The sequence below is a fragment of the Poromitra crassiceps genome, assembly GCF_964638095.1.
Source record: "Poromitra crassiceps genome assembly, chromosome: 12".
Taxonomy (NCBI): domain Eukaryota; kingdom Metazoa; phylum Chordata; class Actinopteri; order Beryciformes; family Melamphaidae; genus Poromitra; species Poromitra crassiceps.
The window spans coordinates 28,441,239-28,468,892 of record NC_139632.1 but is presented as its reverse complement, the minus strand read 5'-3'; the positions used below and the strand labels follow the sequence as shown (position 1 = coordinate 28,468,892).

Below are 27,654 nucleotides of genomic sequence, written 5' to 3'. Positions count from 1 at the left end.
TTGTTTATTTATTTTGAGGAGAAATGCATGATGGGTAATGTGTGAAGGCTTACGACAAAGATGGCGGCGACCTCAGCAGGACGCGTTTTGACTCTTTGCAGGCAGTTTCAAAGCGTTTTCAGGATATCTTCATCGATACATCCACCTCAGCACTCTCCTCTCAGTTTGACCAAATGCCAGTCTCATCTTTCCAGGTAAGAGTGGAAGTACAGTAACAGGAAATATGTTGCGAAAAGAGACACGGTGTTCATAGAGGACTGTCTTAGCGCTGCTGCTCGTTCACGTTGACAGATCAATCACATTTCGTCTTGTTTTCTGACTTTGGCATACACCAGGCTAAAGTCTTCCCTCACAGCCCCGTCCTGGCACTGTCACACCGGCTCTGTGGCTCAGAGTCGAGCCCTGCACACGACCATCAGCAGGAGGGGACTGGATGAGTTCTTTGACCTGCCTGAGAACTGGGGAGAGACCACAGCGAAGTCAGGTAAAACTGTCTATATAATACGATTATACGATATCATAACATCATTGCTTCGAATCATGTGGATATGGTCAGCCGAAAACTAGCGTTAAATGAATGGAACTTGTGCTGCCTTCAGGGCTCCTGGTATAAAGTTGTAAATGCCACTTGAGGTGCATTCAGGTGCTTTGTTTTGGTGGCTGTTAATTGTATAAAAAAAATCAAACCACATGTGCTGTACTGGCAGAATGAAGAGAAGACAATGCAAATCAGGCATGATATTGATGTTTAAATTAATTTATTAGCCAAAACGTACATTATTATATCTTCTGCATCAATAATCCCGAGACTACATACTATTTCAGTTATCTCTTCAAGTATGTGCAAAAATGTGTGTTAACTAAAAGTTAAAGAGCAACAATAGAAACCTGCAACAACACTACGTCTAATTATTTACATTAAATGCTAAACAATAACAGAATAGTCTCTTAAAACAGACGCGTTGTCTGCCACAATTTGCACTATGGAGCATTCGAAGATTGTAGAAGAGCCTGGCTTGAGAGAGACTAATAACAGAATGATAAAATACACAACTACCATCAGTTACTGACATGGATCACATGCTGTTTGCTGTTTTCCCCTCAAGGTGATGTCTCACATGCTGTTTGCTATTTTCCCCTATGTCTTGGCCACTGGTATCAAAAGACTGACTTTCCCAGGCGTATTTAGCATTTTGTTAGGTCATTCAAATATGCTTTGTGATTTTTCCAACTGCACTTGAAGGCAGCATTTAACTCTGCCTTTCAGGTGCACCATGGACCGCCAAACTGCTGAGAGCAAAAAGCAATGAAGATTTACACAAACTCTGGTAGGCTCTGTGGTGATGTGTGTATCTAATGACACTGTTTCTACTGCCTCGCAATATTAAACTGTTCTACTCGCTGAATTAGTCTCATTCACTGTCGTCTCATTTCAGGTATGTGCTCCTGAAAGAGAAGAACATGCTGCTTACAATTGAGCGGGAGGCAAGAAGGCAAAGAGTTCCGATGCCCAGTCCAGAAAGATTAAGGAAGGTTGGTATGAAGTGGAACTGATGTCTGCAACACGACTGTAGCGTTTGAGTCCTGCCTATATTCCCTACATGTGCAGGCCACTACTCTCACTACATCCCTGCTCCCTTTCCCTATCATTAAACAATTATTTACCTATTTCAATTGCCATTTTGGCATTTGAAAAACAATTACCCTTGTTACTCTAAGGTAGGACTGTGTGATATGAACAAAAGTAATATCATCATAATCATAAGAAATAATGACATGTAAAATCATCTAATCAAATTGATCATCACATCAAACTGCATGATAATATAAAGTGTAACTGTCATTTTCAAATAAAACTCCTGTTTGTTTCTGATCTAATTGTAATTAGTAATTAGTGATATGCCCGGGTGGTGCAGCGATAGATTTCCTGCCTACCAACACGAGGGTCACAGGTTCGAGCTTCCATGTTACCTCTGGCTTGGTCAGGCGTCCATACAGGCACAATTGGGGTTACGCTATGTCCTGCCAGTGAAACTCCTCGCTGACAGGCGAAAAGAAGCGGCTGGCGACTGCACATGTATCAGAGGAAGCATGTGCTAGTCTACAACTCGACAACAACAAGAAGGGGGTGAAGCAACGACCGGGACAGCTTGGGAGGGGGAATTGTGAAAGTATAACTGATCTGGGATCTGGGGGGAACAAATCTCCTTTCTCCTCCTCAGATTGAGCGCTCTCTGATCAGGCTGGAGACGGTGGTGAGTGAGAGGGAGAACGCCCTGCGCCTGCTGCAGACAGGACAGGAGCGGGGCCGGCCTGGAGCCTGGAGGAGGAACGTATTTGGACAAATCTTGTGGTGAGGCCGGAGTCTCACTGTGCAACACACCCCACACCCAGGAAGAAATACAGTGCCCTTAATTAGCCTTTTAACTCAGTTTACCTTCTGGGAATGGGGAACCAGGCCATGTCAAAAGGTCTGTCTGAGCAGAGCGCTTGACATATATTCCTAGTGGGTTCAGGCTGGGACAAAGCTGTCATTCAATTACACAGGTTTGGGTCATGTTCAGGGTCAAAACCAATATTGAGAAATTAGTCAAATTTGGGGTTCAGGTGTGTTGTGTTCAAGGTCCCATATTATAGTTTTCATGGTTTTGTTTTCAAATATACTGTGCCCAGGAAAATAATAATGCTCCTCATGATGTTATGATAAATGTAGTTTAGTTAAAAGGGTATTTATTTATTTAATGAATTTGAACTCTGTGTTCACAGCGAGAACAGTCACAATATTGAACTCTGTTTGCCTCAGATGCTCAGGATTTGAGCAATAGTTTAGTGAGGGGAGTCAATCAAGACCAAGTCTAGTTGTAATGGGTCGAATGGAGTTAGTCCAAAAAAATCCCCAAAGGTAAAGGATGGATTTTTGAAAATGAAATTACTTTATATTATGTAACCACTCAAACAAAGCTTTAACAGTGTCTTCATTAAACATCGTTGAGCATAATATAAATTGGCCTGGTTAAAACCATCCACTTCGTTAACCTTAGTAGAGTAAACACACATAAGTACAGTTATTGCAGAAATGTATATATATACCGTATATATATAGTTCCTCTATGGGGAATAATGGGGACCCTTAACTCTGTGACTATAGATCACCTCTTCTGCTGCGACCTGCCTGTACGTTGTCAGGCAGAGTGAATAATATTCCCTGCAGAATATCAAATCTCTTCCAGAAATGGTCATCTGACATTAAGTATGGCATATAATGAAGGAGCAATGAATTAAACATCCAAAGAGGCGGTCTTGAGAGAATGAAACACAGGAAATGGCATCACTCATACGGTATGTGACTTATCTTCTTTCCCCCAGGTATCGATTCAGAGAGCATGTCATTCCTTGGTACATGAACACAAGATTCAAGCGAAAGAAGTTCTTCACACCAAAGTTTGTCGAACCACACGTGAGGTAAGACACAGCTCAGTATCACACCTTTTATTTGGTGTAATAAATTATAATAATTATAATTTAAGCGTCTTTGGTGGTGGATGAGTTGAATTCCCCTGCCTCCCTGATGTGAAGCGCTTTGAGTATCTAGAAAGGCACAGTGATACTCAACACGAGGTTCTACAATCAAATGCAGCTCCTTTATGGGAAGTTGTGGCTCTTACCTAAAATAAATAAAAATAAATAGGAAAGGGACTTTTTTTAATTGTGGCTCTTGCAACGTTCTTTTTTTTGTCAATGTGGCTCCTGAGTATGGCAAGGTTGTGTACCACTGCGCTAAATGCATTCAATTATCTTTGGGCCAAGGTAAAACACACATTTTCCTCATACATCATCATGTTCTGTCTTGCAGGCTCCGTATAGAGAAGCACATGCGGGCGAAGACCAGAAAGGCGAGCTTAGAGAAGAAAAAGCTGCACATACTCGAGGAGAAGTTTCCTCTTATGAAGGCCTCATCGTGATGTGAACGTATATCAGTCTCCCATTCTATAAATAGCCTACAGAGTTGTTGGTGGATTACGATCCAGCGGGCACGACGTGTCCAGACGCAATTCCTTTTCCACGTTTCATCTGCTGAGCTGTTGTGGATCGGCTCTGGTCATCTTGCTTCTTCTCCATTCAGCCATCTGAATTGGCTCAATTCAAATTAATTAAAATTGTTGTCCCACCATTAAGTGTATTTGGTCAGCTGTTATTTGTTTCTACAATATACATGTGTGCTGTACTACACTGAAATGTATTGTTGTGTTCTGTTACTTAATATTAAACAAATGTTTATGGTGCTAGTCAGCGAGGTGAATAGTGAAGGTCCAAGTATCACAACATCCAATAGATGTAATACTGGAGGCATTTTAGAAATGGGTTTTTACACAACTGAATTATCCTGGTTTATGATACTGTCATCTATCTCTAAAGAATGCTTTGTTCAAACTGGAGCTGTATACCCAGTTTGCTCGGATATGGAATCATATGTCCGTCTTAGGCAGAAAGTTTGGAATTAAAGTCCAATTTAGTTCATTTCCTTTGCAGAGAAAACAGGAATCGAGAATGAGAAGTTGTCAGAATTATTCCAGGTAGGTTTACAAAGTCATGACATAATTAAACCACTTGTGAATTTTTGTAAAACAAGTCGCAAGCACTATGTACGACTGATATAAGATAATGTAATATTCAAGTTTAATTTCACAGATTCAGATCCAAATCAAGCTACATGCTGGTTTAGAAACGTTCGGCTAACTAATCCAACTTTCCTGGCACAGTAAACCAGGTTTTGGGTGAGGAGAGGACTGTTTTTATAGGCCGGGCCCATTACAATTAGCATCACAAAACTATACAAGAACTCACGTAACAAAAAAGGACTTTATTTTCAAAAGACCATACATTGCCAATGATAAAAACAAAAGTGGATATTAAATACTACAGATTTAATTTGAAGTGACAATCTCACCCCAATAAGCACAGACTTTACTGGCGTTTGGTGATGACAAGCTTATTCACGAAAAGAGAAAGACTGAAGGACAAACGACGACATTCACCTCCAACTGTACAAAGTGTACGCGAACACTTTCCAAAATTTATGACCTACATTTTATACTGTCAGTGTCCTGCAGAAACCTTGTGTAACCATAACCAATTGAGCAATTCTTAGGTTTAACAATCAAAAAGTGTCTCTGACCCACATGTAGATAGTATTTCATGATCTTTGGACCAAACCTGCTGAAGTGAAAAAATAAATTTACATTAAGTAGCAAAATCAAGCAGTTTTTTTTCTCAATTCCAGACTTTTTGAAGATACAAGGTTTCCACAAGACACAGATGATATAAAGATAACAAGACAATGTGACTAATGACCTGAACAAAGGAACTCAACCCCAATTCTCCATTGCAACAGTTTGTGATAGATGTTCATAGTCTGATTTCTACATAAAACCAAAGACAGACAAATATACCGATCATTATTAAAAAAGAAAAACATACAAAACGATTGCAATCTTCCATGGGTGTTCCTGAGGCCAGGGTCCGAGGTGAACGAAACGTGACGGGTTTGTGGCAGAGAGCAGCCGAGCGGGGGGAGGGGGCTGTCGGTCAAATCAAGGGCACTTCCTGTCCACACACTGTTTCCCTCCCTCCTCGTACTCCTGTTTGGAGATCCACATCTGTTGGAAGGTTCCCTGGTAGACAAAGAAAACATGTTTCATATCACGGATGTGATCGGGACAAAACAAGGGTAGAAACGCAGGAAAACTGACATTCTCCTGGGAAAATATTGCTGTGGCTGCTGTGTGTCCTTACTAGTGAAGCCAGGATAGAGCCTCCTATCCAGGCACTGAAGCGGCGCTCCACTGTAGTGTTGTTGGCTATCAGCTTCAGCCTCATGCTCTGGAGATCAATACACCACATGTTAGACTCCAGCACACAGTCATGTTCAGTTCAATGTTCATGTATTTGTAGATCAGGAACACATACAAGCAGAAATATCAACCCGTGAGAAATGAATGGGAGTTTTGTGTGTTCAAGGGGGAAAAACAAATACCGTAAATTCCGGACTATAAGGCGCACCTGCAGAGTTGACTGTTTTTTACATATATAAGCCGCACCGGTCTATAAGCCGCGGGTGTTTTGATGTTTAATTACCATATGTAAGGCTTCGTGCACAGAGGGGATTGTCGGGAAAGAGATGGCTGTTTGGGGAAGCTCCCATTTATTAACATTTCAACAAAACAAAAGTCAGGTCACTAATCCCCAGACAAAATCACACATTGTGAGATGCTTAAAAATCACCATCGGCGGGAGCTTTACTCCAGATGCTGTGCAGCCAAGAACACAAGTGAAATTCGTTCTCTCGTGACCTGTGGTTCTCAACATGATGGACGATTCACCTTTCTTGTTAACAGTCCTAGTGAGAGGCAGGTCGAACGTCAAAGGCACTTCATCCATATTTATGATCTGCTCCGGTCCGATGGAATATTCCTTGATCTTTCTTTGTGTGAATTCGCCGAAGTTTGTAATTTTCTCCTGGTAGTCGGGAGGGAGTTGCTGACACAGTCGTCCGCGCCCTGACGGACAGTCCCTTTCGTCTCGGGTTTGTGCATGATCCTTTGCTGCTGCTGCTGTTGTTGTTCCTGTCTCGCTACTGTCTCAGACATGGCTTTCAGGCTCAATCGCCGCCATCGTCGTAACACAGCCAGTTCTCCATCTTTTGAAGCATGATGTTAGATTACAACGAGCTAGTTGTGTGGCTTAGCCTTCCAAAATGTTGCTGTTAGTTTTTTAGAATGTAATACATAGAATTGGGAATGTTACATTCAATTTCATTCAGACTGTCTTTCAGGCTCAATCGCTGCCTTTTTCCCCCCGGAGCGAGGGAGGAGGGAGGGTGTTTTACCGTAGTGGCTGAGAGAGAGTAGTGGCACAGTGCTCCAATCAGGTCGCGAGGCACATTTTTTGCAACATCATCCAATCAGGGTCTCGCTCTCATAATGTCTGTCTTGCTCTCGTTCTGCCTCATACCAACATCCATAGATTTTGAAGGTTCCCGAGTGGCCGTTTGCTGGAAAAATCCATAGATAAGCCGCACCGTTATATAAGCCGCAGGGGGCAAAAAAAGGCCAAAAAACGGGAAAAAAGCCGCGGCTTATAGTCCGGAATTTACGGTAGATGACATCCCTATTATATATAGCCATGGCTATATCTGGATTTTTCCCAGTAGTGAAGCGTTCCTTGAAAAGCTGCACTAGGTAAGATTTGTATGTAAAAATGCACCCATTTTTGGCATCGTGGCGGCTCACCTGGTACCATAAGGCTTAGTTCTTCCCACGGCCAGCCCGGGTTCGAATCTGACCCATGGCTTTTTGCCGCATCATCCCCCCTCTCTTCCCTACCTTTCCTGTCTGCAATACTGTCCTGTCTAATAACGGCAAAATGCCCAAAATATAATAATAAAAAAATGCAACCGCCTTATATCACAAAGAGGGGTTGCAACAGAGAAAAGGGCCCCAAATGAAATTCTGGTGTCAGGTATGTTCAAAATGTTCTGCCAATAGGAAGACTTATCAAAACACAAGAGCACTCTGTCCAGACAGAAAGCGAGATACACCAACATTATCTTTTCAGAGAAAGCTGGAATTACCAATTATCTTTCCAGAGAAAGCTGGACTCACCAACATTAGGTCTTTTGCCTTTCATCCCTTTCGTAAGCAATAAACAAACCTGCTGTGTGCAGTTTACTGACGTCACATTACTGAATTTCTTAAGTTCAAATCTTTCAAATAGTTGGCTCTTTGCTGACATTTGGAGTCACCAATGTGTGAAGTTGCCTAGTTCCGATTGAGAAGAGTGTGTAAAATCCAGAGTACTTATAGTAGCAGCAGTACTTGGTCCATAAGTTAAAGACTATAAGTAAAATGCATGATCAGAAGCAGCATAACTGAGCGTCACTCACAGGAGGGGTTTTCTGCGAGAGTTCTCTGTTGAGTCGGTCGGTGAAGCCCTGGATGAGTGTGTTTCCTCCAGTCACCACCACACTGCCGTACAGACCCTGAGGAACACAACAAAGCTCTGCTATGAGTCTGAAGTGCAGAACTGAAATGCAACACACTGCTCAACGTCAATGCATTTAAGGCAGCAGGGTGGCCGAATTACAAAGGGTCACAGGTTCAATCCCAAGAACTAGGCGACGTGTATCATTTCTCCAGAGCTCACATATTGTATTAACTTTTATACCAGCAGAGGGCGTAACGTTACTTCACGAGTAAGAAAAATGCATGAAAATTGCAACTCTACCAGAAAAACCAATTAGTCTGTCAAAAGCAAGGCATCCAGTTAATGTGTTCTTGAACAAGAACTGTATCTTGGGGGGCGGGGGCGCACAAATAGGTTCTTCTTTCTAGACCCGCTATTTGCGTTGACTAATTTCCATTCTGTTAAATGTAAGCAAATCACTAACTGAAGAAGAAAGTGAGAAAGAATGGGTACAACAAATAAGTAAATTACAACTGTATCATCACAAAACAACTCTTGGAATGCATCACAAATTGATATCTACAAGTGTTTGAGTATCAGAGGGTGGATTTTTCCTTTGAGAGCATCATGTAAAATGATCAATGTATCATGTAAATGTAAATGTAAACACAAGCATCTCATAGAAAAGCTAGCACACTGCAGCAGCCATAGCAATTGCACACACACACACACACACACACACACACACACACACACACACACACACACACACACACACACACACACACACACACACAAAGTATTGTAGTCACCGGCCGAATGTCGATGTCACACATTCCCACGCTGGTGGTCACCACATGACCGACTCCTAACATGGTATTCCCCGACAGGCCCTGTGTGATCAGACAACACAAACAATTACACTCACACAACTCATTGATAATATCGCCACGGATTTCCCGATTTCATACAATTCTGATACACAAGGTCCGGATTTGATTTGATTTCCGATTCGATAAGATTTTTCAGTTACAATAGAATACCACTTTTGCTTGGATATGAAAGAGATTCTCAAATAACTAATTTTGTAAATTGTACAAGGAACCCTCTAACCTGGTGCATTATTAAAAATATTAATGTTTACAGATGGTTACGAGATCTTGTTGCACTAAGAACCAAACCACGCGCGTCTAACGGGGTAAACGCTTCGGGCATTGACGGGAAAAGCCATTATATTAAAAGATTGATATTGGGATTCATGAATAGTTCCTTCAAATTAATATTGATTCGATATCGTTATATATTTTTTTAACCCAGCTCTAATACCTAACACACTAATCAATACATCTAGAAGCTTGAATCAACTCACACCAGACTCATTTTGATAACAGTATCAGAGTATGTGGCCCAACAACAACTTATCTTGGAATTTCTTGGGGCCGAAGAAAGACAACGATTTTAGACATAAGCTGAGATGTTTGACTGCTTTTATCTCTGTTAGACCAGAATAAAACTGCTGGCTAGTGGAGTATTTTGTGCTAACCGCCTCTCACCTTTGCATTAGATGGGTCAAACAACCCCTCTGGAATCTTCAGCCTCTCTGCCCCAAAGTCACAGTTGTAGCCATTGGGCAGCTCATAGTGCGCCGTGGGCATCTGGGCTGCAACCCTGAGGAAAGAGAGGAGCCATATAATGATTCAGATTCAGACAATTTTATTTATCCCAGAAGGATAATGAGTTAGTTATCTTGTGGGATTTAAGTGAAATGTCATCCTGTCAGAATATTTTCAGTGTTTAGCATGGATGGACACATCCATAGTAGCTCAGGTGCAGTTACGTAATGACAACAACAGGGTATCTGCAAGATGTATCTAGTTAAATTCAATTTTAAGACTTTTAAAATACCGTTTTAATGACAGAATGAAATACCAAAAGCTTCAAGAATTGAATTTAAGACTTAAAACTACATGTTTAACTGCATTCAGAACATGTTCAAGTTTAAATATGATTTAAAACTTTTTAAAACTTTTTCAGAAGCTGCAGAAACTCTGACTCTGCTTTGCGTTGGGGTCTTGAATCACCCAGTTAAGGCTAATTTTGCAATAATGGCCAGATCGGTGTATATTGGCCTGCTTATTACACAGGAAATTACCAAATACATTAATCATTTGACACAAAATGTTTATTCGAAATGTTATTATTACAATCTACATTAATTAACAAGCTTGCACCAAAACAAGGGTCCAGCAGGACTGTCTGCAGTCACCAACGAGCACAAGGTGTTTCTGTTTAATTTGGTCATAAATCAACAGAATGGTCCAGACTTGTTGACTGATTAGATGTGAAACAGTGGTGTGTTATTCAGAAATAACAGACTGGGTTTACTGGCTGGGCAGAATTGAGTCTATAATAAAAACCTGTGTGTAATAACCCCAAATATTGTCACTGCTTGATCATGTGACACCACTCACATCTGAAATGCATAACACATTACATAATCCAATTACATAATAACATCACCTGGACCTATTTTTCCATGTCAGAATGTGTCATTAGAAGTATATTTTTAGACCCAACGACCAATTGATACAAAACGAAAAGTGGCTGCAACTACAGTACAAGGTCCCTAGCAGACAAATTATGAACTCCTACCTGTGTGCTAAAGTGAAATATAATTTTAAGCAAAATAACTCTCTTACTGCTCATCATACGGCGAGTCTGACACCTGCAGCACTGCTTGCTGGAAGTCCTGGATCACAGTCTGCAGACAGTAAGAGAGTTGAGTTGGTGCAAGTTCAACAAGACAACACTTCTCAATCAAAATATAGGATATAATCAGATTATTATATATAATGTATATACATTTTTATTGTAATTTCTACCTCCCCACCACTGATCAAATGTTCTGGTCTGTTACCAATACCTACTACAGTACAGTACAGAGCGACAGAAGAGTCTAGACTGCTTACATTACACATGTAGTTGTGCCAGGAGCGGCTGACTTGAGGTAGTTTCTCCTTCTTCTTCCAGCTGGCTGGGGATCCCTCCCTCACACCGTCCTGCAATGGAGAAAAACACTGTGGTTGGCAGTGGCTGGTCTACAGGGGAGCATGATGACATGAAGGACACTTGCTTGGTAAAGGCAGCCAACTGGTTAGCACTGCTCCCAGTCTGCTTGTTCAGATTATAAAGTAATGAATGAAACAAACTTCCTCAGACTGGAAAGCTTGAGAGTGGCCTTCACAACACCCCGATGAAGACGGCCTGCTTGTCTATAAGGATCTGTTTGTATCTGATTTACAAATGTGCAGCTTTCCATAGCTTCTAATTACTAGCACAAAGCTGTCAATCCATACCATTTTACAGACGGAGACACACCCAATTCCATAAACGTCAGTATAGCTAACATCACGACAAGACAACATTTACAGGCAGTTAACTAGCATGTAGAATGTTATGGTTTAGACATGGCACGGTAATTATCGTAATATGGGGAAACACATGAACCAAGAAAGGGAAGAAAAGGGGGGGAAAAGGCAGACAACACAATGTGCTTCCATGCATTTATTTGGAGACACGCTTCTGAGACTTACTGGGTAACAACTATATGTTGATTTTTACTAGAGCCTGGGCAGAATTTGACCTCTTGCAATTTGCAAGTATTATCCACCAAGCCGTCACAAGCTGTTTACTTTGGACTCAATGAATGAGTATTAGATTTAATTTATATTTTACTCAACGTAAGCAGCTTTTGAACAGTCAGTGTACTTCAACCCCAATTTCTAGACCCACGGTCATTTGAAACCAGTTTATGCAGTCATATCAGTGAAAAAACAAAATGAAACACTGCATCACTTAGTTATATTTTCACCACAAAGTCAATCGGCCAAAATACAATTAGCAAATTATTGCATTTGTTCTAAACTGACCAGAAGCGTGAAATATGCTACCTACAAGATAGATGGATATGATGAAAAGCAAATCAAACAAACGTGGATCAACCATGTTCAAAACTGTGGGTGTTGGTGTGATAACATAAGAATGTCATGGCCATATATACATAATACTACTGGAGTACTTACAATATATAACCCAACCAAAGAGCGCCGAACAATCCCAAGAGAGAGATGAAAGCCTCTAAAATGAAATGAGTAGTTTTGACTTACTTTAGTAGATCTCACCTTTGATGCAATCATATAGGGAGGGACTATTTCAACATTTAACTCTTGAAATAGCTCTCTACATTGCATGCTCATAAAGTCACCAGCCAGGGGAGACTTGACAATGCCTAAGAGAGGAAAAAATAATATAAGTCACATTGAAGCTACAGTAGAGACGGACCACAGTGGAGACAACTTAAAAAAAATCCAACACACAGTACTTTCCATATAACACATTCACACACTGCAATGACAAACCAACCTTAAGACAATCAACTTGATATACCACTATGACCATAATGAGTTTGTCCTTAACGACCGCCCAAGTAATACAATTCTCCAAATTAGCATTTTCCTCAAGTCGCACCAACTAAAATTACTTCATTGATTTCTGGGTGACAGTTTCCCCTTATCATATTATAATATGCCTTTTTGGGCTCCTGCAGCACTCTCTTCTGTCTTGTGTTTCACTGCGGCTCTGACTCAAATGGCTTCGTCGCTGTAAGCCTAGCTCTTGAGGTCGAGCCACAGTTGTTGCCATTTCCTGAAAAGCTGCCTCCCAAATCCTTCTGTTGAATGTAAGGTGATGATTTGAGGGTGGATATGATGTCAGACCTCATACTGTGTCTCCCGTTACATCTTCCTGCTTCTGGGCTTTGTTTTTCTGCTCTACAATCTGATTTAATTCCATCTCCACCCATTCTGTCAAGGGATTTAAATTAAGGGAGAGTTAAAAATAGGTGTGTATGTGTGTGTGTGTGTGTGTGTGTGTGGGGGGGGGGGGGGGGGTTACAAGCTTCCTGTATAATTGAAAAATTATTCTTGTCCAATATTCCTAAGGGCAACAGGTAAGTGATAAAGCATTTGCAAGAACAGCTGGCTTGATTGGCATGGGAGAAATGAAATTATCACCTGTACCAGCAGATGGCAACATAAAGGTAGATGCATCTACAATGATTTAGGACTGAATTATAGCATTTATATCAATCATCTTAAATTGTGATAAATAAAATCCCATCCCTGTACATTTATGGGTGTCTTGTAAACCCATGAGGGTTGGGCACCATGGAGTGCATGACACTTCAATCAATTAATCAATCATTAGATTAATAGGTCCTAGGTCTCTTTACAGACCAAATGAAATCCCTAAACTGAATCTTGAAGGAGAATTGACAGGTGAATAGTGATCACCTTGACAATAGTCTATAATAATCAGTCACCTTGCTGCAGGACGTAACCGTCATGCACTGGAATGGCTGTGGTGTGTGTGGCCCCGCTGTCTAGGACCAAACCTGTAGATCGCCCGTTGGCAAAGCTTAGGTACTCAGAGTGAAGGAAATGTTCCACAGAGATCAGATATCAAGTCTGAAGCCAAGTTCAACACACTGGTCATAACAAAACTGACCATTATCAAGCAGCACACTTCACTCCATCATTCTGTTGGGAGGTGTATGAGGTAACATTGTGAAGGATACGAAGACAATACGGCTGTTTTGCAGAGGAAGAAGGCGGGAATGTTGTAATGCTCAAACATCAACTCCGTTAGCTTCTCCCGTTTGGCTCGCGTGTTCCACTGCAGACATGAAACACAGGTCAATAGCCCATTTGCAACAGGTCATGGTACTGTAAGATACACACACAGTAAATCAGTGATACATTTCTCAAAGAGGTGATCAGGACCACCAACGAGCTCTTTCTTCCACTGACCACAGGGGCAGATGGATTCCAAAATCACCCAGACAAATTCATTATTTTGCCAACCAAATATTTTTGGAATAGAATAGGCCCGCTCATGATGGCTGGTAGGCCCGCTCGTGATGGCTGGTAGAGTAGAGAAACATCCTAGCCATAGCCATGATTTCCAAGCATTTTGCTGGTGGTCAATAGTAATTTCATACCCTGATCATGGCTAAGTAAAAAAAATTTAAATAGCTGGTTGAAAACAAGAAAACAATCTTCCTAATAAATCACTGTGTAATCAAAATTGTGAATCCAGAAAATGAATGGCTCTTTACTGTTCAGATTTGTGCATGCAGGGCACAAAACTAACTTTTGTCTTCCAGCTAATTTGACCAGCATTTGGCTGCTGGCTGGTAATTTCACACCCTGTGCACATGACCTGTATACAGTCACAGATTAAACGGCTGAAGACTTACCGAGGCTTCCGACATGAGCACGGGGTGCAGGCTGGGCTCAGACTTGAAGTGCATCTTGTAGGTGTGATCTAAAATGGCCTGGAAACTGTCCCAGTCCTCGACTACACAAGGGGCGAGATAAAAAACAAGGAGAGAAGTTTGTTATACTGTATGTTAAATTACTGTGGAGTTATGTTTTCTATATTTTTCAGATTCCATTTAAACCTGGTTTTGAGTATCAGTTTACAGTTCCTGGTGAAACCTGCATAAAAAAACATGCGAATAGAGAGCAAACATTGACTTTATGCATGTGATAAGTGTTGCTATAATGTGGCAGTCCCAGTTCAGACAAAATAAATAAAGCCATAACTATGAGCCATCTAGAGCTCATAGGTATAAGCCTACAGAAAACTTGACGTCACAAAGCATGCCTGTCTTTCATCTATGCTGCTGGGTCAGATGGTGGAGAAAATAGAGCGATGATGAGCTTTTTTGGATAATAATTTCAGCACCAGGCACAAATGTTCCAGGTCAGCTCTCTGAGGGGGCCTGTGCTCCCACGGTGCTGTTCTGCTGCAATTAAGATTGGTGTCACACTTGTCTCTAAATAGCCTCACAGGCAAACTCCACTGGAGCACATTCTGATTAGCATCATCAGCTAGGTCAGCGGGCAGGAGCACTTCACACAGACACCAAAGACGATGGGATTTCAAGCAAGACGGCCCAACTTCAACTCACTTCCTGTTATTTTGGAATGCGGCTTTTGCCCATGGTGTTTCACGGACACGGCCACTAAGAGATTTTCGGCAGGCCTGGGTCTATTGGAGTCAATGGCAAAAGTCAACGTGATCTCAGATTATTTCGCCCCCATATTCATTCAAGTAAATATTCGGCCCATTCTCCGAAGCCATATATCTTCTGAATATTCTGACACTAAAATGGCATTTTTCAGACAGACAGATCAGGAGAAAATTAAACTTGTTCAAGAAGACATGTCTCTATCTCAGCAACACACTCTCGCGAGATTTGGCAACAGGAACTCATGTTAGCAGGGAGCGATTAGCTAAAGCTAAAGCTGAAGTTCGTTGATGCAGTAGCTAAGTCGGGTGCCACCTCTGGCATGATGCGAAGGGTTAACGGTTAACCCTTAACCAGTGGCACGGCAGCAGACAGTAGCAATAAGTGCGCAATTGAGAGTTTTTGTAGAAATCTTGAAATGCCAAATTACAGCCGTTTGCAGTTAGTCTTTTATGATATTTACTGTAGTGACCATATTTACGGTGCGTCCCATGCTTTCCATACATTCCAAAGCAGCAGAGAGCAGATGAAAATGTTGATGCGAAAGACAATGTCAGGTCCTTGAGCTAAAAAGAAAAACTTGGGCACAATGGTTGACAGGCAAATTTGAAAATGGCACTTCATATCAAAGGGGTTGCCTACCCCTGGTCTAAGCTGTTTTTTTCCAAAACTTTTCCATGACATGGAAATGGCATTTTAAATGTCCATGATTTTCCAGGTTTTTCCATGACCATGAACCCTGTGTAAAGCTTTTGGGTAACAGTTGTCAAATAGAGAAACAAAATAACATCAAACAGAAGACATCAAAACAGGAATAGGAAACAGTTGGGCAGAGAATTAGGAAAACAGGAAATTGCAGACAGTAGTGAATGGACGTGCTGTGTCTCCTGACCAAAGCCTTGGAAACTATATTCAGGTCAAAGCAGCGACTGGTGATTTTATTCAATTGCTCTTTTACATAAACTTCAAGTTCAGCACCAAGGACAGCTCTGGAGACACAATATCCTCCACTCCAGCCTCGACAGTCAGCAAACACAAAGATACCATCACTGGGAGGCAGGAGGTAAAAAAAATATATATGATCACTGGGAGGCAGAAACGGGGTAAACCTAAGATGGAAAGGGGCATGGCTTCCACCATGAGGTTTTCTTCTCAGCATAGATTTACATTTATATTGTGTCATACATTGTGTTTTTGTGATATGCGATTATATCTTTCTAATGTTGATGTATTGAACTGCTTGCTGTGGAATGAATTGCCCCATTGTGGACCAGAAAGATTTCTATTACTAAACTACAGTATATGGGGAAGCAAGCTAGGGCACCACAGCATGATAATAATGAGTTTCTTTGGTCTATAGATACTCATTAATATTCATTATTGAGTGACAGTCAGGGTAGTGATGACGAATTCATCTGTCAAGTCAATTGTCTGACCAAAAATCATAGATAGGCGGCCATGACAAACAGGGCAATATACTTTCAAACTACAGGCTACAAATGTTCATTTATGGATTGTGAGGTGAAGTGAAGTTTTTGATATTTTCATTATTTACTTTTTTGTTTTTCTTTATTTATGGGAATTACCGTAGGTGATAGCTAAAGTCAGCCCAAATTATCAAGTGGATAATCGCTACAATGCTTGTAGAAATATATATAATAATAATAATCCTATAGTCCCCTATTTATTTTAATTTTTTAATGTTGGTCTATACTCTATAATAGGGTTGAGCGATATGGCCCTAAAATGTCACGATAGTTCAGGGTATTTCTGCCACAACGATATTCTTGATGATATGACAAAATACTTTAAAATAATGTTATTCATTTCAAGAACATACAACTGCAACAAAATATGTATGGTTTTATATATGAGGATGAATGTAACAGTTTGCCTTATATTCAAATATGCCTTCAAATATTACCGTGGTTTGTTGTACATGCTCTTTTGTAACCAAACTTCTTCCACACTATAGTAACTCCCCCTTTTCAACTCCTCCGCTGTGGAGCCGCTTTCAGCCATGCTTGTTGTTGCAGTAGGTACAGTATGTCATACCGTTAAGCACTGTAACCATAGACTGTATATAACGGTGTGACGTAATTACATCAACAAGTCACAAACTAGGGTACGCATACCCCTAGGGGTACGTGGAAGTACTACAGGGGGTACTTGAGAGAAAGGGGGAAATGGAAAAATATAAGAATAAATCATGAAAATAAATGAAACATTAAAATGCACATTACACATGAGCAAAGACTCACTCATCCCATTTTTGAGCGGCGACATGACCTCCATGTTCTCCCTGGGGACCCTCAGCTGGTTGGTGTCGATGTAGTAGGTGGTGCCGCTCTGCTTGCCCTTGTCGCCATCTGTCTCCATGGGCGTGCTGCCATCCTCTCGGTCCACAGTCACACCAATCACCGTGGGAAAGTCCGCCTGAGCACAGCCCCAACAAAACACCACACAAGAGTAACGTGTCATCACTGGTTTAAGCAGAATATGAGCGCAATTTACTTTCTCTTATTAAACCGGTCAGTTTCTTACCTATTTTCCTCTCTACCTTTCCATCCACCTGTTACTCTGCCATCTGTGATGTTTGGCCAACTGACAATAGGCTGCTAGTCGACACTTTCATAATTCAATGCGTCTTAGTCCAGTGAAACACCAGGACACAAAAAATATGTATAAGGCAAGTACAACTTTGCTACGTTTGTTTGTTTTCTGTCCACACCCCAGTCACATCACAACCACATCAATGAAGAATCAGTGGGTTAAAAAAACAAGGCGTGTGCTTTATTTATTAAAGAGCAAAGCACTATCTCTTCCCGAGGCAAATATAAATCAAAAGCAAGCAAGTATTCCAGAACGATCTGAACTCAATTTTTGCTGTCTGTCTCCAGGGTGAGAGACCTCATTTCTTTCCACATTGGTGTTTGCCCCACGGGAGGATGAAGAGATGCCCAGAGGAAGAAAAAAAGACACATAGTTAATCAGGTCATTTGACTGATCCACTTACCTTGGGACAATCTTCTCCCGCATAGCCAGCTCTCACAGAATATGAGCCAATGTCGAACACCAAGGCTCCCACCTCATCTGCAGAAGAGACACAAGTGCTCCAAATCAGTCTTGAATTGTAACATTCATCTTCACATTGATTACACCAGAGATTCCTGAATCTTTTTCATAGCAAGGAGTGGACCCTAATTTACCGTAGTCCACATTAGGGCCACAGACCCCCGTTTGATGATATGTTGTCTCTTGGACCCACATTATGCGAATAGTCATTGTTAGATATGATTTTGTATTCCATTCAAATCTGTATTGTAGGTAGAGAGACATCAGTGAAACTATGATCTACATCTACATTCTATGATCTTATTCCACATTCTCTAATTGTGTATTTTTTTTGTTAATGTAATAATGTTTAAGTTTAACAATTCATTCATCAGTTAGAGACCCCACGTTGCAAACCACTGGAAGGTGCAAACACTCTCTTCTCACTAACCGCTAAAACACGGGAATATTGTACGTTAAGGGCACTAAAGTCTGACCTGTGCACTCCTTACCATTAGCTGCTTGTAGGATTTCAATATTATTTTTACTTTACACTCAGCGAAATGGCTCAAATGTAAATAATATAGTTAAGTATGAGAACACCGGATCACTGTAACGTTAACGTAAGATTCATAAGTCAAGTTATCAAGTTATTTATTCCATGGTCAGAATGGCACTTTTACACATTCCAAAGAAAAATGACCATGCAAAATAATACAAATCCTGTAAATATACAGCCTAGGTCAGGATGTCTCATGAATGTGATTCCAATCGGCAAGCCCACTTTCATTCATTTGCTAACGGTAGTTCGCGTTAGGTAACGTTAGCTGTACCGACTAGCTAACCACATTTATCTATGGGACAAGTTTACCCCGTTAGACGAGGCACTTAGTGTGACATATCTATATTCTAATATGAGTAAACAGTACAAACAATGTTAACATAAATGCAGCTTCGGCTTGCTACTGGGCTAACCGTTAGCAGAGCTAACCTAGCTCTGGCTAACTCTTGAGCTTGCTGGCTAGAACTACAAACGCAACGTGGTTAAAAATGTAATTATATTTTGACATGAAATCTCACTCACCGCCTCCATACACCCCGCCACTCATTCTCTAAATAATTACAAGAAGACTTTTCTCGTTCTGTGAATTATTACAGCAGAATCACAACCGCTATACGGTTAATCACAACAAAAGAAAATTGTTAGCATAGATCCACCAAACGCAAGCGCCACACTGCGTTGGTCAAGCTGTCCAATCAGAATTCAATACGGCTCCCCAACTTCCGTCTTTGCCCGTGACGTGATATCAAGCTTCTGTGAGTAAACGTCTTGCTTTGCTGTGCAGAAAGCGATGAAAAAGCTATGTTCACGAGTCACGACCTACCGGTATCTATTTTATTCATTTTTACCAAAGTAACATGTAACTAGTAGGCTATAGAAAACAGCTATATTGTGGCGCAAAAGGCATTTCAATATAGGAGAATGACAAAAATATTCATATATATATATATATATATATATATATATATATATATTCTGTATATAGGCCTATATCAACTTGACAAGACTCACTGATGACATCACAATTGCTCGAGTGGCAGACCAAAATCGCAGACAGAGCCCACATCACTGATGACATCATTGAGTGCTCGTGTGGCATCACTGATGATGTCATAGACATGATGACATCACAATTGCTCGAGTTACATCACTGATGATGTCATAGACATTGTGACATCATCAGTGACATCACAATTGCCCGAGTGTAACCAAAAACTCCCAAAACATGCAAATTGGAAACTCGTTGACTTGCTCATACGGGAATAATGGGTTAGTAATACTTTATGCTTGTGATGGAATAGCGACCCGTCCAAGGTCCCTGTCTTCAGCCCAATGCATGCTGGGTACGTAGGCTCCAGCTCCTGGTGACGCTGAATGAGAATGAATGAGAGAATGATTGAATGAATGATTGAATGAATGAATTAATTAATGATCAGAAATCCATTTAGCAAACAGTTCATTCCAGGAGGACAGGGCTTTGGCCATTCATGAATTGAACTGGGAATGCATGGAAAATTCCACTTAAATTCCTGGAGTTGGAATTGGAATCGGAAGGAAACAGAATGGGAGTGTAATTGGAATGACAATAATTGAATTCCATGAAATTCCACTTTTAAGAGAGTTTGTTTTGACTTGCTAAACATAAAACAAACATTATGAATCAAATAAATCACAGCTAAACAAACCAAGTACACTCAATCATAATAGTTAAACAAATCAAGTATGTACAGTCAATCACAATTGTTAAACAAATCAAGTACAATCATAATGTATGTATAACGAATACATGCTTCAAATACCACCTGAAAGGTCCCTTTAACATTTAATGACATTCAACATTGATAATGTTATTACGCTCCTATGGTATGTGGTAAGAAAATAAAAACAAGACAAAACATTATTACACAATAAAACAGTAGTATTTCATTGAATTAAACTAAACTTACTGAAATTCCAATAAAATTCCAATTCTGTTTGCTAGATTTTTTTTATTACAATTCCTGAGGGGTTGATGAGTTCATCCATGAATTGACCCCAAGCTGTATGTTGAAGGCAACTGTTGATGTCTGTCACCTCTGTCTTGCCGTTCTGTCGCTCTCTAATAATAAAAAAAAAGAAAGGAAAAGGAATCTACACAGGTAACCATCAAGCTCGTGAAGAATCTGTGGAATAACAGCTTATCAAGTTTGTCCCAGTAGAATTTCTTAAATACAATTTTTTTTTTTTTTTAATCTCAACCCATTATTGTCATAAGAAATAAACCCTTTCCCTTTAATAGAAGTATTACTCTTCATCTCATGCTCCACCGCCCTTCTCCCCTGCCCACCATGCTCACCCTCCCACTCAGTCCACCTCATACTCCATCTCTCTCTCCCCCTCTCTCTCTCTCTCTCTCTCTCTCTCTCTCTCTCTCTCTCTCCAGTTAGCGCTCCTCCTAGCAGCATCTACACCAAGCTGAGAGGAAGAACTGAAACCACAACGCTCTCTGTACAACTCACAATCCATGCAATTTAGGACGCATGCAGAAAACGCCCACTTCCTCTCCTACTCGTCTGCACTGGAGAAAGGTAAAAACATCTTATAATATATTTTATTCATAAATATAGCATTGCTGGTGTGCAGTGTACCAGTGTGTGCATAGTGTCTAGTGTGCTCTGTATTCATTCATCTGTGAGGCATTGTTACAGCAATGCCACTGGACCACGCTACAACCACTGGAGAAAATGTGAAGTTAAAATTTCCCTCTAAAACACAAGAAGTATAATGCCTTTATCATGGTAAAGCATATAAAGAACAATATTTGCTGCACCAGAAGCATAACTTGGATCAAAGCAGGGATGGATGGGTGTGGAGCCAAAACTAAAACGAATGCCACTGCTGCAGAAATCACACAGAGGAACCAGTGGTGGTATCTACGGGCTCGCCAGACTGACCAGTGTGTCTGGCATCAAGGGGCGTGTTCGCTTTGCTTTTCAGGCAGCCAGGAGGCAACACCTTGGTCTTATCTTGTGTTTTGAACCTGTGGCGCACCAAAATGTCAAGCCAAATTAATTGTTGGCTCCTGGTAATGAATAAATGATAATCTGGTATCATAGTGTTTCAGCTACGAGGGGAGGCATTTAGAGGAGGGGGGCATTAGCACAGCAGGCTGCACCCCACCTCGTTTCATCAAAGCAGCACAGTGCATGTGCTGATGCATTTCTTCACAATGGGAATTTTCCTACGACTAGAATGAGTCACTCTACAGATGAAAGTCACAGCATGTTAATTCATGCTCTCTGCGCTGGTTGTTGCACCTCTGATTTAAGGAAGTCTCTGGGATTCCCCTGGACTGACAAACTCTCACTTCTGCTCTTTGTACATTTCCTCTACAGCTTCTTCACTGAAACGAAAGTCAAGCAGTCGGCCTACTAACACTCCTACATTTGCATCGTAGGCATGTACAATACAACAGGCCTACAGTAACTTAGCCAGTGGTGGGTTCTGAGACAGGACATATGATATTGGATGTTGTTGCGTTGTAAGAAAATTGATGGTCTTAGATATTAGGCCACATTGCTGCCTTTTATTTAAGAAAATGATTTTTTTAATATGTTTTTAACCAGGCTTAATAATTAAAAATTAATTATTATCTATGGGGTGAGTCTGGTAAATGTCTCTTAAGTATCCGAACACCGTCAAAGGACTCACTGTTCCTGTATGCATTCGGGTAGCAACAGTAGCCTACTTGGCCTTTGCCATCAGCAAACTGGGCTCCGCAATCAGTGTCCGCTTCTCCAGAGTGTGAGTCCAACACGACACGAGAAGCTTTATCGCAGAAATGATGAGGGCGCTTCAGCGAGCTGCCACCATGACAGTCACAGGCTCTCCTGGGCCAACAATAGCCTGAGATTAGACAAGAACCGCCTGCAGTTATGCTCTGGACTTTAACATGATCCAAACTGATCCATCTCTGAGAACCTATAAGCGTGAATGTTGTGTATCTCATGGGCGGTGATTGTCATCCTTTTTCATATCAAGGACCCCTAATTTAGTCCACATTAGAGCCACTGTGGCCCCTTTGGAACGCCCTCAAGGACCTCTGGTGGTCCCGGGACCCCAGGTTGAGAACCGCTGTCCCTATGGGATCGACTGAGGCTGTTGACAGCAGAGAGCAGACCCTCTCTCTCTCTTTGCCTTGGTCTGAGAGAGTTGCAGTGTAGCTGTCATGTTTTCTGGTTTGAGAGGTTTTGCCTTTCAGAGACATCACAAAAGAACATCTGTAATGTGCTCTTATCCAATCAGAATGCACATTCCTATAGGAGAAGATCAGCATGCATGTTCCTATAGGAGAAGAGTCTCTTGTGATCACAGTTGCCAAACAGAATAAATGATACGGGGTTTCTATAGAAACCATTGTATGTGTACTGTGTTATGAAGAGATGCTTCGTGAGCAGCTTTTGAGTCAAATCGGATAGTTTCAATGGGCCCAGCCTAGCCCAAGCTGTGCCAGTCAGCCTGTAAAACCCTGGAACTGTCAACATCTATTTCCCTCATCTCACACACCCACTCAGAGAGAGAAAGGGGGGGGGGGGGGGGGGGGAGGGAGGTGAGAGAGAGAGAGGGGGGGGGGGAGAGAGAGAGATAGAGAGGGGGGGGAGAAAGGTGATGGCGAACCCAGCAAGCCACTCGTATTTTAAGTCACTTTAGCACTCTTCGAGAGGGCCCTTTTTTCAATGATCCATTATGCATAGCAGCTCTGGCTCTCCCTGGTATTTCTCTCCTACCTTCTTGACGTCAGTTGCCATTTGTGAGGGTTGCTGTGGCAACGGCCAGCCTCCCCTGGAGATATGTCTGGTGGATAAGACGGGCCTGATAAAGCCTTTTAAGGCTCTGCTGTTGCTACATCTTTTAATTGCCTTTGATACAGTGGAAGTATTACATGGAGGTGGTCGGGGCACCGCGGCACATGAGGGCAGAGAATGGGAACGTGAGGATAGAAATAGGTGTTGAGAAGCTGCTTTGATTGACATCCCATTATCTCCACTTGATTCCATCACCCACGTATTGGGCTCATTTTGGAGCAGTCCTGTGAAACTGAATTGGACATGGTGGATCTATTTTTTTACTCTTCTGCAGGGCTGTGCCATTCTGTGAAAGACACTAATGCTGCAATTCAGTGTGATGCATTTGAACAATGCGACACTGTAGTGATCTGAGATGTTCCGATACCAATTTTTCCTTCCCGGTGCCGATTCCGATACCTGAACTTATATTGGCCGATCCGATACCAGTGTGTTAAAAAAAACAAAATTGTTTGTGTGTGTGGTTTTGTTCTATAGTTTTACTAACCCTGTATGATATGATTGCTTGCTATCATTGTTATATGAACTGGCTTGAGGTTAAACCCTTTTATTTCCGGGAAAACATTTTATCCAGGTGGGGGTGGGGGTATGGAAGGCGGGGGTGGGGGGGGGATCAGGACTAATAAATTATGTGGTATAGGATCGATGTATAGACTCGCGTTACTAAATATACACAATATCCGCATTTTAGGCAGTATCGAAGGCATTTTCGATACTGGTATTGGTATCAGTATTCGGAACAACTCTAGTATTGATTGAGAGCAGATGAGACGATAGGCTATGCATCCCACACAGTATAGAAAATATCTGATAGCATCCAGATTATTCATGCAAGACTTAAAACCATAAACTCCCTCCAACATGCAAACTTGTCCATGCAGCTTAATGATTGTTACTGTTCATTCAAATCTGTCACCACAAAACAGCACACCGCAACATGGCAGCTTTGCATCTAGGCAAAAATGACACTGACATGGACCAAAGACATACAAAAGTCTACGTGTTGGGAGTTTAGGGAAAAGCTTTTACAATGTCATGATAATGCTGTGAGGTCAGCTCTTGTTGTCTTTCCAGGCACTAAAACAGAAAAATTCCCCAAACATTCAAATCATTCCACACAGCTGACTGAGTGCTCCTTCTACTAGCCCTGCTGGCTTTGCATCGATGCAACTATGTGTCCTGGACAAAGAGTTGAGATACTGTACTGTACAAGAAGGATGGATACCTGTTCCAAGCCCCCAGGAGGCTATTTATAGCGTCACCAGCATGTGTGTGTGTGTGTGTGTGTGTGTGTGTGTGTGTGTATGTGTGTGCATGTGCATGTGCATGTGCATGTGCGTGTGCGTGTGCGTGTGCGTGTGTGTGTGTGTCTCAGACACCAGGCTATTGATGTGCTATTTTTACAGTGTCAATTTGCTCCCTCCCTCTCTTTTGGTTGCCAGGCAATGGGCCAAGGGACCTGATTGGCCAAGGATGTGCTTGGACACCTTGACTCTGATTCTCAGCTGGCTAATGAATTCAGTCTCTTTTGCTCACTAGAGCCTGTCGCACAGCACAAGGAAGACTTGACTCCCTTAAATAGTCATATTCAACCTCTCTGGACCAAAAAAGGCAAAAAATAAAACTGCTAATCAATTGACTCTTATAAAACTTAGCACAAGTTTGTATTTAACTACAATTGCGTGATAAACAATCCATTTACAGACTATATAGTCTCATTTATGATCGTGGCATGGATTTCTGAGAATGAATTGTAGCTTATACAATTGACAAAAAGCTTGGGCTGATCCAATATGATGTCATGCTCAGGTTATTAGAGTAATAGAAGTAGGCCAGCACTCAAAAATGTCCTTTCAGAAATGTAATAAGGCACCTGGGACGGCACACAACGAACGTTTCAGCGTCAAGCCTTCATCAGCCTATGCTCAGGTTATTGCCATATCTTGTTTTATTGTATCATCTTCTGTACTATCGCAGTATGCATGAGAACTGCCAAATTCTGCCATTCTAACATCATGATGATAATACTGAAGGTTTAATAATTCTTAATGCTGCAGCCAAGGGCAGTGCAATCAATATTTGTGACAATGAACAGCTCTTTTTTCAAGCGTTTCCTGCTAAAAAGTTAGAAAACCAAAGAACCTATGACTCTAACCTGTGATGACACCAACATGTTTGGTTGGGTTTTCAAACCCAGATGAGAAATAGCACTGTCATCAGTTTTGAATCAGACACTCCCCGAGGCTGTCTGAACTCTTCTCAAATGTTTTCCATCTTCTCATTGGACTTGTTTCTGGCTTTCAGACAAGTCTTCATGTTGTTTGGACTGTCGAACATTTTCATGCCACAGAGCCCCAAATAGATTCACATCAGGCCACGGACGCTATAAGACTTTGTCCCAGGAACCCTAATATGAGGATTTTTGTTGTTACGATTTGGTATTTAATTAACTCTCTAAATTGTACGAGATAACAGATTGAAACTATGATTATTTAAGTCATTCTTATACAATGCATTCTCTAATAATTTCTAGCAAATTAAATGAATCTATTTCTCTTTTTGTTTGAGGACCTACTCAAACCCCTCCAGGACCCCTATAAGGAACCCTGGACCACACCTTGAAAACCACTGTCCTTGACCATATGAATAACTTAACTTAATAATAATTAAATTCTCATACTGAGTCATATTTCCCGTCACAATCAGTCATAATCATATTGTAATCCAATGACAAAATCCAGGCTGCACCATTGACAAACCAACCACTAAATATGTCTGCTATCATCCTAATCCTAATCCCCATAATGTGTTTAGGGGGAAATGGGACTGGCACGCTTAATCTACTGCTGTGTGTGAATTCAATTAGACTTAATCTGACCCCGTGCCATTCCAAAAGGAAACCGAGGGCTGGGCAACTTTCATCTCCCCTTCATTGATTATGGCTCGTGCAGAGATATGGAAAAGCCTATCCCACTGCTCCCTTTCATTGGCCCCATTAAAAATTAATTCTGTCCTAATGGAGAGAGAGAGAGAGAGATCCTTTTCAATGAGAAAACTCAGGCCAGCCAGCCATGGATACTGGGGCGAGGCTTGGCATGATCCAAACATTTTGTAGCTTTATTTTTTTTTACTGTATTCTGATTAATTTCTATTGTTCTGCATTGATGATACATGCATGTGCAATACTGGATTTAATCGTGAAAGTGCATTTTATTTATTCGGTATTATTCAAGAAATATTAAGGTTATATTTGATTTATTGTTTACAGCTACACAGCCTGTTTATTATGGACTGGAACTGCATGCATTGCAGTGGTGTAACGTGGGGTTTGGGAATCTTGAGGGCATTCCAGGGGGTCCCCAGCATATGGATGATATGATATATCATTCATTATTTCATCTACAAGCACACCTAGAGAATGTAGGAGACTATTTGGATGATAGTCACTGTTATCTCTCTACCTGCAATACAGATAGCCATGGAATTCTGGACAAAATCATTATCTGACTATAAAAAATATTCTCAGATGTGGGTCCGAGAGACAAAATCTCATCAAATGGGAGTTTATGGCTCAAATGTGGACTAAATTAGGGGTCCTTGATATGAAAAGGGTGTTCTAATATAATAATGACAAGTCCAAAAGTAATAGATTACATTCATTCACAGACTACAAAATACTGTATTTAGCTTCTACCGCACCCCTCACACTATCACGACTCTCTTTGCTGGTGTATATATATGAGGTTTTAGAGATAAACAGGTTTGGTAAGCAGGGTGAAGTCCATTTGAATTAACTACTACCAGCTCCATAGGTTTACAATTTGTTTCCTGTATCCCAGTCTGTTCTTTTTTTGTTGAGGGGGCTGACAGACCAAACCATTTTCCCGTGGGGGAGACAGCCGTGTCGGCACAGTCGATTCGAGCGCACAAGCAGAAAACCTCATTACCAAGCGTATGGAAACACGGTGGTAATTACGAGCTAATTATGAGCTAATGGTATTTTCTAACGCGTTATAACAGTCTCGTATATAAAAAAATAAGAATTGCTGCCTTCTCTTCGTGCGCACCCCTCGGCGTAGGCTGTTGCCATGTTCCCAGTTTCATGGGTGTGGTGATTAGATTGCTGCTTGGGTGAAAAT

The 27,654-nt window shown here is 41.3% G+C and overlaps 2 protein-coding genes across 2 annotated transcripts; one reads left to right on the top strand and one right to left on the bottom strand.

Moving 5' to 3' along the window:
• Nucleotides 1–59: 59 nt before the first annotated feature.
• mrpl47 (mitochondrial ribosomal protein L47) lies at nt 60–4,157 on the top strand. Its single transcript, XM_083647032.1, has 7 exons — nt 60–194; nt 336–484; nt 1,268–1,328; nt 1,437–1,533; nt 2,223–2,353; nt 3,367–3,462; nt 3,854–4,157. The coding sequence occupies exons 1-7, from the start codon at nt 61–63 to the stop codon at nt 3,960–3,962; spliced, it is 777 nt and encodes a 258-aa protein (XP_083503158.1). The 5' UTR covers nt 60; the 3' UTR covers nt 3,963–4,157.
• A 689-nt stretch (nt 4,158–4,846) lies between these two features.
• On the bottom strand, nt 4,847–19,333 carry actl6a (actin-like 6A). Its single transcript, XM_083648193.1, has 14 exons — nt 19,194–19,333; nt 18,072–18,148; nt 17,317–17,491; nt 14,279–14,379; nt 13,598–13,695; nt 13,343–13,437; nt 12,129–12,250; nt 10,932–11,021; nt 10,662–10,723; nt 9,516–9,630; nt 8,775–8,855; nt 7,943–8,038; nt 5,794–5,880; nt 4,847–5,672 (listed from the first exon to the last, which is right to left on the bottom strand). Exons 1-14 carry the CDS (start codon nt 19,216–19,218, stop codon nt 5,592–5,594), a joined length of 1,305 nt encoding a protein of 434 aa, XP_083504319.1. The 5' UTR covers nt 19,219–19,333; the 3' UTR covers nt 4,847–5,591.
• Between the last annotated feature and the right edge of the window lie 8,321 nt (nt 19,334–27,654).